General features: G+C 45.3%; 1 protein-coding gene across 2 annotated transcripts; it reads left to right on the forward strand.

Moving 5' to 3' along the window:
• The first annotated feature begins 1399 nt into the window (after nt 1–1399).
• On the forward strand, nt 1400–11367 carry CEBPG (CCAAT enhancer binding protein gamma). Of its 2 annotated transcripts, none has more exons than XM_036118478.2 (2): nt 1400–1589; nt 7747–11367. In XM_036118478.2, exon 2 carries the CDS (start codon nt 7843–7845, stop codon nt 8278–8280), a length of 438 nt encoding a protein of 145 aa, XP_035974371.1. In that variant the 5' UTR covers nt 1400–1589; nt 7747–7842; the 3' UTR covers nt 8281–11367. The 2 variants fall into 2 exon arrangements, with proteins under 2 accessions (XP_035974371.1, XP_035974379.1); XM_036118486.2 differs by lacking the exon at nt 1400–1589 and adding an exon at nt 3373–3477.
• The last annotated feature ends 1476 nt before the right edge of the window (nt 11368–12843 follow it).

Below are 12843 nucleotides of genomic sequence, written 5' to 3' on the forward strand. Positions count from 1 at the left end.
TAGCTTAGCAGGTAGTTAGCACCAAATAAGTATTTGTAAACTAAGTAGAAGAATTACCAGCTGCCAGCTGAAGAGGAAATACTTGAGTCTCCTTGGCATTGACCAGACCTGCTGAGTGTGGAAGACCTGCCCAGACACAGAGAACGCTAGAGCAGCTTGGCTGAGTGGTCAGCAAGCCAGAGGATAAACGAGCATACCTATAAATTTTTTTTTTCTATACAACTTTTAAGTGATTGGCAAGTGGTGAGGGCAAAATTATGATTTTGTAAGCAATAAAATACAATCCAGTTTTAACAGTGCTAAAATCTTGATCAAAGAAATTTCAAATCAGAACACTGAAGGCCAAAGTAAAAGATGGTATTATGTCTTGCTACCAAGTATGTTTCTATGGTTAACACTGTTCGCTTTTAGTTGCAGCCCTTTTAATTTTATGTTTTATCTTTAGTTTTTGCAAAGGTTTTTTATCATCTCTTTGCTGATTCCTCGAAACAATCTTATGCGGAGAACTGGTGCCCTGGCCTGGGCGATGAAGAAATGTTTCCTCTTTCAAAGACTCTTATTTTTTGGACGATAAGAATTGCTAAAGAGGAAGCAATCAAACCTATCGCGCTGGCTCTGTCCTCCACCCAGCGCGCTGCTTCCTGGTTTCAGACGCTTTCAGATCCTCCTGTGAAGTGTCATTGGATACATAAAACTGGACTGCCATGTGTTTTTTTGAGATCCCATCTCTCAGTCTGTTCACCTGGATGACGCCACACGGGAATCGGTCGCGCAAACCCGATTCGTTTCCCGGTGACAACGAACCACAGTTTGCAGCGTTCACCAATGTGACATCAGTCCTAAACCTACGCTGGGAAAATGTGGCTCTACCACTTTTTCCGCAAGCTGGCAGCTGCCTTCGCGGCCATGAGGTCCTGCATTTCCCTCCAGGCTCCGCCGGGCGCCCCGCGTCCCGGGAGGCGCGTGTCGTGGGCCGCTCCCTGCGGATGCCCAGGGGGCCTCCCCGAGGACGCGGCGAAACCCCGACGGACTTCGGCGACTGAAAAAACCACCGCAGGAAGTTGTGCCTCCCAAAGACAGGTGCTGCCTTCGCAAGGCTACAGCTCCCCAACGCCTCCAACTCTCACAGGTCCTTTCTCGCCGCGGGTCTCCCATAGCCCGGAGCCGCCGCCCCGCGCCAACCGCGGAGGATGCGGGCGGCGCCAAGAGCCTCCGTCCGCTCCCGCCACACCCGCCGACCCGCCGCGCCGCGCCGCGCCGCGCCTCGGCCAACGCCTCCGCCACGTGCCCGCCTCCCGCAGCCAGGCCGCTCGCGATTGGCTGGCGGCGCCGCCCGTCGCGAGGGGCGGGCGCGCCGCCTGCAGGCTGGCGCTCCTATTGGCCGTGGCGGCGGCGGCGGCGGCGCGCGCGGCCCGGGCGAGGAGGGGAAGCCGGTGGCGGCGGTGGCGGAACGGGCGGAGGCTGCCGGTTTCGTAACCGTCGCTCCTCCTCGCTGACTCGCGGGCTGCGAGGCCTGGGTCCGTCGCGCCGCGCCGCGCGGGGCCGCTCGGAGTGGAGGCCGCCTGGGGGCGGGCGGGCTGGAGGCGCAGGTAAGGAGGCCGCGGGCGGGCGGGCTGAGGGAAGAGGAGGAGGCCGCGGCGGAGCCGGCCGCTCGCCTGGTTGCCGGGCGGGCCCGAGGAGACCCGGCCCGGCCTGAGGCGGCCGGCTGGCCGGGAAGGCCCCGCGCGGCCAGCGGCGCGGGCGGCGGCCCCGCGCGGCGTCTGATGCAACCTGCCGGCAACACCCGGCGGGGCCGCTGAGCTCATCCCTGGCCGCGGCCCAGCGCCGCGGCGCCACCCGCCGACCCCCGCGCTCCCCCCGGGCGCCCCTCGCCGCCGGCCCGGGACGGGGCGGGGGACGAGGTGTGCCCCCTCCGGAACCCGGCCTCTGTTGGAGAAACGGGCGGTGGTGACAGGCTAGGCGTGTATTGGGCCCTGGGGATACAGGGTGTTCCCCAGAACAGCAGTAGGTGGACCGTCCCTTACTGTAGTGCCACATCGGATCTTGCCCGCCCCTCCAAGACCGCTCCGTGAGGGGAGGCGAGACTTCGGTTCCGAAGTTGGTAGAGCGCTCAAGTGGGCAGCGAAAGTAGTTGATGTTGAAGTCCGTGACTTTACAGAGCTAATCCCGTGCTTACTTACGGAGCTGTAATTTGACTATCCTGCACTTGACCGCTGAACGAAGTTAGATGAACGTGCAGCTACCACAAGTGGAATAGAAAAGAGAAGGGCCAGAAACGGAGCGCTTCGTTAGCCTGTCGCAGCGAACACAGTCAAGAAAAGAGCTAGCTGAGGGGTCTAGATGAAGAGGATGGAGATGCATGTTTGAGGGGGAAGGATCATCTGTTCTCCCACGGGGGCTTGTATGTTTTTATTCGTCAGAAGGTTTGATTGGTTGGCCTTGTGTCTGAGGTTCATGTTGTAATCTGGCACCTTAAAACGTGTCAGTTTCAGAAAGGTTTTCAGGTTAGTGGGTTACACAAAAATTGGTAGTTCTCTTTCTGAGCCTACACTCCGCGAATCCTTACGTGAAGAGATTGCCCTTGAATTCAGATAGGATAACGCGACTCCCAAATGAATTTTGGAAAGAAAAGGGCTTGCTTCACTAAGAAATTCTGCATCTTAAAGTCCTTGATACTTTAAAGTTAAAATCTGGTCAGCTATAACCACTTGATCAGTATTGGGGATGAGCTATTCCTAAAGTGGAGTCTCTGTTTCTGGGAAAACTTACTATAAACAAGGCTAAGTAATTACAGGATGCCAGTGAGCTGAAGAATTTTTTGATTTCTTGATTCCTGCTTCTGGTGGGTGCACTTGGCTGATTCAGTCATTTTTAATACCTGCCTGAAAAACAGGAGGAAACAAAATTTCATTTTTTCAGAATATCTTTTAAGTTCTCCAGAGCATAACATGACTGTCAGCAGTTGTCTGATCTTGGAGAGGTGGTTTCTTCTGTAGGGATTTAAACCGCACATGGTGAGTCCCTGGTAAAGACAAATAGGACCTCATGGGGCTGAATTTGGTCTTATGGTCTAGGATTGCCTCACCTGATCACAGTAATGGTGAATGTGGGTAGCCACAATTCCAGGTATATTGTATATTCTTGGGAGTGAGTGCTTCCATTGGTTCTTGTAGGTACATTGGTCTCCTACCTTTTTGGCTTTCCAGCCCTATCAGTTAAAATTTTTTTTTGAGTATGATTTCCTAATAGAGGTATATTTATAAACAATGTGTGTACTGTTTTATTTTTGTATGTTGTAAATCCTACCAAAGGAAAATTAAAATGATGATGTTAAAAAAAGACAAATGAACATACATTTTCTCCATACTCCAGTGGACCACTCATATACTCCCCAAAGGGATGTACCCTCCTTCATGGACCCCCGTGTTGGGTCATGAAGCAAGCAGTGGCAACTAAATAGAAATCCTGCTCATTTGGGTATGTATTGACTTTGCTTACCTTGACATCACGTATCACGTATAGTACAGAGTTGTCAGACCCTGGCAAAACATACCTAAGAACTTGAGGTTATTCATTGGAACACATAACTGGCTAAATAGAAAATAAAGGTTCTTAACTGAGATGAAGCAAAGACCAGACAAGAAATGTTCATTGTATAGACTGGGCACTCGAAGTGTCAAATGGAATTGTATTTTTATTTTCCTGTACGCCTTTAAGAAAGACCAAGAACTTAGGGTTGGAAGACTATAATATCTTACTAACACTTTTGATTTAATTGTGGTTGTTTTAACAGATGTTAATGCTAGAGAATATCATTTCTATATAGGACATTTATAAAAATAAATGTTTTCTCTTAGCCTCTGAGCCAGCATTGGACAAATATTTCTCCAGCACCACCACTCTATGGCTAGCCCTGCACTAGATGCTGGGCATATGGATATGAAGACAGAGTCCTGCCTCTAGCTTAGTCTACAGGGAGCCACATTATAGAGCTGGCATTGACAGAGAAACTAGGGGAAAAAATTGGACAGCCACACAAAGAAAAGAGAAAGCGTGACCATTTAGGGGATTGGTAGTGGTTCGGTATTATTGAGGTGTGAAGCATAAGGGAGCAAGGGCTGGACACTGGCGCAGGTTTGAGTGCTCCATGGGTCTGGCGACAGTGGTTGGAGGGTGCACTGCTAAACCAGAGGGGACGAGTGCCCCCCGGGGAGATGATGTCAGCCTGAGGTAATTCTGTGGTGTTAGGATGGAGAGGGATGGTGGTTGTAAGTTCTTTTGGGAGGTGGGTGGGTGTACAGATTGGGAGTAATGGAGAAACATCTGTGAATATTTTGGAGTGTAGATGCTCACTGAGGAAATATAAGTTAATAATTTATTTTGTGGGGGGCGCCTGGGTGGCTCAGTCGGTTAAGCGTCTGCCTTCCGCTCAGGTCATGATCCCAGGGTCCTGGGATTGAGCCCCGCATCGGGCTCCGTGTTTGGCGGAGAGCCTGCTTCTCCCTCTCCCTCTGCCTGCCACTCTGCCTATCTGTGCTCTCTTTCTGTCAAATAAATAAAATCTTAAAAAAAAAAAGAATTTATTTTGGGGAGCATGGGGAGGAATATTTGGTTGTATATAATGTGGAGAAAAAAGTGACAGGAGGATTAGGAAAATTCTTGACAAGTTTACTTTCCCAAATGAAACTCAAGAGAAATTTGTTTTACTCATTCTAACCTTTCTGAGTTTTCAGTGTGTTACTGATTTGAATGAACACTACTTGAATTAAGAAATTTGAATTTTAAAAAAATTTACCCAATCAGACCGTCTTTCTTAAGATCCATTGTTAATCTGCAGCATTGGCTCTTAAACCTCAGTGTCAACAGAATCACTTGGAGGTCCCTCTAAAACCAGACTGCTCAGTCCTATTCCTAGAGCTCCTGATTCTTATGTCCGGGGTAGCCTGAGAATTTGCATTTCTGACAAGTTCCCAAATGATGCTGCTGCTGGTCCAGGGACCACACTTTGAGAACTGCTCTTCAGTTTTTCTCCTGCTCCCTGCCTGAATGATTCACATCTAAGGAAACGAGGCACCACCCTGCTTCCTGTGGAATGAACTTTGGAATAGTATTTGTCCACATAGGAGCCAGACTTTCATTTAGGGTTGAATATCCAGATTTGAAATAAACTAATTTTTTTTCCCCATTGTAGGTGCTCAGTAAGTGTTTGTGGAAGGAACAAAAGCATAAATGACAGTGGAAACTGTGAAATGTGTAACTTTGGAGGCAGCTATTTTGCTTGTGTAAAAACACAATTGATAATCTGGAGTTAACTCTCTTGGACCATTTGGCCCTTTGACCCCCCCCCCCCCCTTTTACTTGGTTTACTTTCCTTAATGGATATTTTTTCACTTAAAACTTACTTCCCTGGCTTTGGTTGAGGAACTTAAAAAAAAAAAAAAAAAGAATCATTTTTGAATTATTTTTATTATTTCCAAGTTTCCTTGCTTACATTTTTACCAATTTGATAGTTTCTTTGTTTTTCAAGCAATGAGCACATCTTCAAAGTACCCCCTACTCTAGTACCCTACCAAAATGAGTCAGGCTGAGGTAGAAGAGCTCTTCCCCATTCCCATATCTTTGGGTACAAAAATGGGCATGAACATCACTGAATTTGGAGCCTGTATTAAAAGTTTTTAGTGACTTGGGAATAAAAAAGCATAAAGGGGTAGAAAAGAGTTTTTAGTGACTGAAGTTCATGGTGTATTTTCAGAGTCAGAAGGCATCTTACCATTCTATATCCCTCATTTGCAGATGGGGAAGTTGAGGCCCAAAGAGGGGAAGGGATAGGTCCAGAGCAAAACCGGGGGAGCCAGAGCCAAGACAAGAATTGACCTGGTTCCTGCTCTGTGCTTTTTGGATCATTTTCTCTTTGAGCTGTCTCTAGAGATTAGCTTTAGAGGTTAAAACCATAATTGGTGTATGAAAAATAAAGTTAAATAAGATGACCGTGATCATGATAGTTGAGACCATCCCAGGAGAAGTGTTAAAGTTTTTAAAAGTCAACTAAAATTCTTATGCTCACTTTACACCAAATAAATAAGCAATAATGTAGGTGGCCACTAACACTATTAGTGGTAAGGTGGCCCAAGTTAATACTGAACTGCCACTGTTTAACTGGAAGAAAAAATAGGCAACATAATAAATTATCCAGGGAGATTGTGAAATGTCCATTATTGAAGATAGACTCTGTGTAGATATCCATCCATGGTTTGGAAGGAAGCTTTCTCTTTTGCCGTACTTTTGGAGTGAGAACAGATGACCCACTAACTCAGGGCTGCATGCATGGCTTTGAAAACAATTGAAAGTAATGATAATACAGACTTTTTAAAAGGTAAGATTTTTAAAAGCAGACCAATGGACAGTGTTTATACAAGAAACACCTCGCTAATGGTTTGGGTGAAGCTACTGGTGTTTACTGAGTTTTTCTTAAGAGCTGTGAGGTGTACTCATTTGAGGCATCATAATTCTGGCTCCAGGTTTTATCCACTGATGTAGGTTTAGCAGTTTTGTGAAAAGAGAACAGGATAGTCATAACACTGCTTTCTGAATTTCCAAGAGTGCTATGATTTCTTGGTGGACATGGCTCATTCGCTGAGTCAGTTTGTCTTGAAGTGGCCTCATGATCGGATAGGTATGCTTTTGACACATCTTGAGGCAGCCGTAGTGACCTAGTTGGATTGATAGTAATCCAAGTATGACTAGTTTCTGAAACTGTGGCTTCATTTCTACGGGCAGCAGTGCAAGAACACTCGAGAGTTGGCATTCCCTCTGAGCCGCGTCTGCCTTGTCAAGTGGGTGCCGGCGCAGTCTTTCTGTCTAGCCTCAGCCCCATACTTGCTCTTCCTTGGGTGCATCATTAGGGCTTTTGTTTCTTTCCTTGTGGTTTCAGGTTGCCTGTGTTGAGATGTGTTTATAAATTATGTCAAGAAGGAAAAAAAACCCCACTGTTAGAAGCAGCATGGTGGGATGGGGCAGCACACTGGAGGTCCCAGAGCTCCTAAATCTCTGATCCAAGAAGCTAACTTAGGAAATCTATGTAAAGTACTATCTGTGAGGTCATTAAAAACAAAACAAAAAAAAGCTCCCTCCCCCCCCCCCCCCCCCCCCCCCCCCCCGCCAAAAAAGACTTTTCAGAATATTCCATAAAGATGTACTCTGGGAGAAAAGTCAAGTCCTTGGTGACTTAGGTCTCTGCATATTGGTGTAAGGAGCATGCAGTGATCCTGACGAGTCGTGGAGATCGGGCACTCTGCCGCAGGATTCTGTTTTGACGTGAGCCAACAATTGAAACTTTGTCCCCCTTGCTTTGCAGGTGTCTCTTCTATCATAATTGAACTTAGGTTTTGCGTGTTTCACCCAAACAGCTCAAATTTTTTCTGGCAGATTGCCAAGTGCTATTATTTCCTCTCTGCTACCTAATTAGCGGTATTCTTTTGTTTTTCCTTCCATTTTTGATAACAATCACAGACGGGCAGTACCCTCAGGGATGCAGGTGGGCTGAATTTGGCCTTATGGTGCTCCTGTACTAACTTACCTTTCTAAATTAAATGATTTAGACTTCTGAAACATTGGAACAGTTGGCAGTTGCTGGAGACTTTTCTCAGCATAATCAATTAATGTCGGCCTGCTGTTAGGTACATGCAAGTTTAATCTCATTTGATCTTGTCATTTCAAACATTTTAATGCAATTTATTTTTTAACTAGGTACATGTGAAGATTTCTTGGCAGCTTAGTGTGGAAACCATTGATCACCTTGCCCTCATTTCTGCCTGTTCTGTGTCAGCAAGAGAGAGTGCCCAAATGAGCAAGATAGCCCAGCAGAACAGTACTCCGGGAATAAGTGTTATTCATACTCAGGCTCATGCCGGCGGCTTACAGCAGGTTCCTCAGCTGGTGCCTGCTGGCCCGGGGGGAGGAGGCAAAGCCGTGCCCCCAAGCAAGCAAAGCAAAAAGAGTTCGCCCATGGATCGCAACAGTGATGAGTATCGTCAGCGCAGAGAGAGGAACAACATGGCTGTGAAAAAGAGCCGGTTGAAAAGCAAGCAGAAAGCACAGGATACACTGCAGAGAGTGAATCAGCTCAAAGAAGAGAATGAACGTTTGGAAGCAAAAATTAAATTGCTGACTAAGGAATTAAGTGTATTGAAAGATTTGTTTCTTGAGCACGCACACAACCTTGCAGATAACGTGCAACCCACTAGCACTGAAAATACAACTTCTGATAATGCAGGACAGTAGACCTCACCCCTTCCAAACTTCACAACTTGTGGCTTGAACGTTAAAGGTGTGACTACCTACATCACTCATATCAATGGCGGAACATTGTCTTGTTCCATTATTCAAAGACCCACTGAAGGTTGTTTTCTAGGATCAGCACTGAAGAGTTGATTAGCTAAAAATGTTAGCCATGTAATTTGAATATCTAGTTTTAAATGATACGGATTTTTTTGTGGGGATAAAACCAATTTTTAAGGTATATGGTAAAAAAAAAAAAAAAAAAAAAAAAGCCCTGGACCTTGATATTCTTAATAAATCCTCACTTCCCAAGAAATGCTTCTTTTGTAGGTTGATCAAAGGAATGGGCAACTGGCAGGTCCTGCAGAAGGGTCTTGGTTTTATTGGAGATGATTAATTAGACTAAGAGAAGTTGAATGCCATCTGTGTTAATCTATTTGTGTTTTTTTCCTAAATTATGTATTAAAAATCCTTAGGGCTATAGAAATCAATCACTTTGTAATTTGGAGTGATTTTATGTATAACATAAACCTTGTTTTAGCCTAATTAGTACTGTTTTCCCCCAACAAGTATAAGTTTTTGAGTAGCGGTGCCAGGTTAAGTAAATTCCATTACGTTTTAAAGGCAGTATACAGCCAGTGGCTTAAAAATACTAATGATTAGGAGACAAATAGGTTTCTTAAAAATAAAAGTAAAGCATATTAGAATTATGCTTTCGGGATACCTTTGGGTTATTGGATTGGCATTATTTTGTTTTCTAACAACAAAAAACCCCCAGGAGTTTAGAGAAACTTGTATCTGTAAACTACAATTTTTGTTTCTGTAGATGCTGGTCAAGTTACGTAAATATTTTTTGTTTCTGTAGATGCTGGTCAAGTTAAGTAAATATTTTTAAAATACCATTTTGACAGCCAAGTTAGTAGACAAATGCCTTAACAGTTTACTGATTGGGATTTAGGTAGCTTCTCCTGTGTCCAAATATCTTCAATGGGGCCATGATTATTAAAGGCAAAAATTTCTTGTGAAGGATCATTTGGCATTTGATCTTAACCAAGTAATTATTAGAAAAATACGTCATCAACTCTATGCCGTCTCCCAAAATAATAGTCTAAGAAAACTTGAAAGCGTAAGGTTTAACCTTTAATTTATTTCACTTAAATACATCTTTTTATATTGTTTTTGTGACGTTTCTTTTTCTAGTTAGTGGGCTCTTCTAGACTTTTGTACCACTGCTTCTGTTTGTTCATCTGTATGCTTTTGTGTCCCATAAATTATTTTAGAAAGAAAATACTGATAAAACTCAGGATATTGACATTTTTGTTGAGACTAAAAAATGGCAGTCGCTAAAGTCGGGGATCGCTAGGGTCTGGTTTATATCAGTGTTTGTGGTTTTGATTGTCCTTGTTGATTTCTTTTTTTTTTTTTTTAGCACAATCCTAGCTCAGATTTGTTGGCTTTTGTGTATTTCTGTGTGTGTGTGTGTGTGTGTGTGTGTGTGTGTCTAGGCTGGTGACAAGAGACTTAGTCACATCTGATTAAGAAGTTTGTGTTACCAGGTATCTTATTTGAACATGGTCACTTAAGTTTTTGGCCATATTGTTTCTTACTAGGACCTGGAACAGTGTAACCAGGATGTGACTCAAGTTGCACCCTTGGGTTGGTACAAAAGTGTGGTCTGTGCTCTTCTGGGCAGGTGAAAATACCACCGTGACCTGCAACTCAGCAAAGCCATTATTAAGGCCATGGGCCTCTTCCACATGTGACTGGAACCCAGTGTTGTTCCATGAGAGCCACTGTCCCAGGAGGGTTAGCTCCCCGGAGAGCCAGGAGACAGGATCGAGGTTTCTCTTAGGGTCTGACACCGGTTTACTTTGGCTGCAGTATCAGTCTACTTCTAGGTTGATAGATGTTTTGACTGACTAGGAGGTAACCCGCAGAATCCTACTGAATCTTTAATAGCTGATTGATGTTATATAATTAACCTATTTAGAGGTACAGTTAGGTCACTTGAATCGTTAAGCGCCTATAAAGGTGTTACAGACATTGTAATCTCTTGTTTACTAAAAAAAAAAGTCTTTCAGAAATTGATGTCCCTATGGAATTTATGGTTACCAATTATATGAACTGACTTAACTGTCTTGGAGAAGAAGCTTTAGGGAAATCATCAGGGGTGTGCACTCGATACTTCAAATCCGAACATAAGATTGAAACTTGGAAAAATTGATTCAAGCTTTCCTGTTAACCTATGCAAACCAGAACTTTAGCACAAGCCATCATGTATGCGTAGAACAAAAATGTTAACCATTGTCTTGACTGTCTTACTGAAGTGTTTGGGAATGAAAGTTTGCAGTTTGATAGATTTATCAGTATCAAATTGAGGGAAACCAAGTATGGGGAATGGGTAAGTTTAGAGCTTTGGGAATTGTTAAGATGACTTTTGTAACTTCTGTTCTGTAGGTTACGTATGCACCGTTAGGGTTTGATCTGCCTTTGCCGGCAGGTCCAGTGGTTTAGGAAGTAGGCTTCAGTGTAAATGTCTAGCTGCATCTGAGTCATCCGAGATGGCTGCTTTGTGGATGGGGTTGGCAGCACGTGGGGAGATCAGAGCAGCTCTTCTACCGTCTGGCCCCTTGCGGTGACTAGAATGTGAGCTCAGATACTTTGGACATTCTTGCTAAGAGGTAGTAAGATAGTAATAAAATATGACCAGATGTTTGAAATTTAGGTCACAAGTGTGAAATCTGAAATTTACATAAAAAAGTAGTATGTGCAATTTAGTATTTGGTATTAAAAGAAATCAGCCTTTGGTGTTTCTCAGCCCCCATTAGAGGACTTGAAACATACCTGGACAACCCAGTTAGCACTCAGAGTGCTTTTTGATGCCTTAGAAATAGGAAGCAATTTTTTGTTTGACAAAAGCTAGGGAGGAGAAAGTCCATTCTAATAGCTGTTAGAGCTGCCTCTCAGGAAAAAGTCCTTACCTTGTTCTTTTTGTTCCTGGCTTTCCTCAGTTTGTGAGATTACTCTATTTTTTTAAATATAATTTTATTTCTTTCAATGAATTTGAAATAAAAAACTTTGGAATAATGACTGTATTTCCTTGTGGGTTTCTTTCTGTTCGTATCCCGAGGAAGTAGTCCAGATGTCCAAGAGCTCTGAAGAGCAGGCAGATGGTCGGCTGTCTTTCCTGCTGTCCCAGCCCAGGGCAGGGGTGAAGGTCGCTGAGGGTCGGGGGCGGGAGGTGCTTTTGTCCAAGTCTAGATTTCCCTGAATGGATGGGAATGTCATTTCCTCTGAATATAAAGGGCCTCTTCAGTGCTCTTCGTTGTCACGTGGTCTAACCCGGGAATGTGGACGAGGGTGGAGAAGGCAGCGGCAGGCTCGCCTGCTCGGGCGCCTCGTGTCTCAGTGTGTGGTTTCCAGTCACACGGTGGTGGTAGAGAGGAGTTCTTGAGGCTTTGAGGCCTCGGGAAGGTCGAAGTAAGGCCTTTCCCCTAGCAGCACAATTTATAGTGTGTACCTCCTCCTCATTGACGTGATGCTGTAGAGTGTCTCTGCAGATGAACGAGGCAATACTGAATCCATGCTGATTTGAGTGTTTCAAGGGAAGATGTCATTTAGAGACTCTTCTGTGATGCATCAGCTTTTTTCATGTCTTGGGACAGGTTTCTACTTACTGCATCTTAATGACAGTCGTAGTACAGTAATTATTTCTGTGGGTAATGCATCCTATTTGGTTTTTACAAAGTAGTTGTAATCTGGGAGCCCATAAATAGTTTGTCTTGGGGAATTTTATATAGAGATGATTTGTGAAGGTGCCAGTTTTTTTTCAATAAAAGCACCTTTGGACCTGCTCTGTCACTGCCTGGGAGCATCTAGAGTCCGTGTGCATTGTACGTGTACTCGAAGGAGATCGCCAATCCCGAACAGTCTCGTACTGCCACGCGCACTCCTCGCACAACTCTAGGCCTGGAAGCTATGCAGCGGTGAGCGCAGGGTCCGGGGTGCGGAACTGGGCTTGGAAGCGAACGGGCCTGTTGTACTTTTCGTGTCGCCCAAATGACTACATCTGGCCCGGGCCTTCCCGCTCCGCCGCCTTTCCCTTCTACCCCGTAAATGTGCTCCCCTCCCTCCCCCGCCGCACAGAACCATCGTCCTCTCTTGCCCGGACTTGGTCTCCTTGGACCACTGCCTGCTCTCCAGAACCTTCTGTCATTCCCCACTGCACCCAGAGGGAGACCCTGTCTCCTTGTGACGTGGCTCCCCTCATCTGCGGCCTTGCTTTCCCTCCGTCCTCTGTCCCCCGTTACTTGGCTTTGGCTGCAGGGCTTCTCCAGGCTCGTTTTACTCCAGGCCGCCTTTGAACAGTTCACGTCTGGGTGCCTCATCTTGTCTCGCTTTTCCCTTTCACTCCTTCCTGTCTCAGCGCCCTGGCTTTCTAGACAAGGTCAGCCGTTCCTTCACGGCACTTTCCGGTGAAGAGATCTGTGCTTGTTCAAGGCGAAGCCTCTCGGGATCCCCGGGGCTCGGAGAGCAGGGAGGGTGGTTTTCTACTACACCGGCACA

The sequence above is a fragment of the Halichoerus grypus genome, chromosome 15 (assembly GCF_964656455.1).
Source record: "Halichoerus grypus chromosome 15, mHalGry1.hap1.1, whole genome shotgun sequence".
Classification (NCBI taxonomy): Eukaryota; Metazoa; Chordata; class Mammalia; order Carnivora; family Phocidae; genus Halichoerus; species Halichoerus grypus.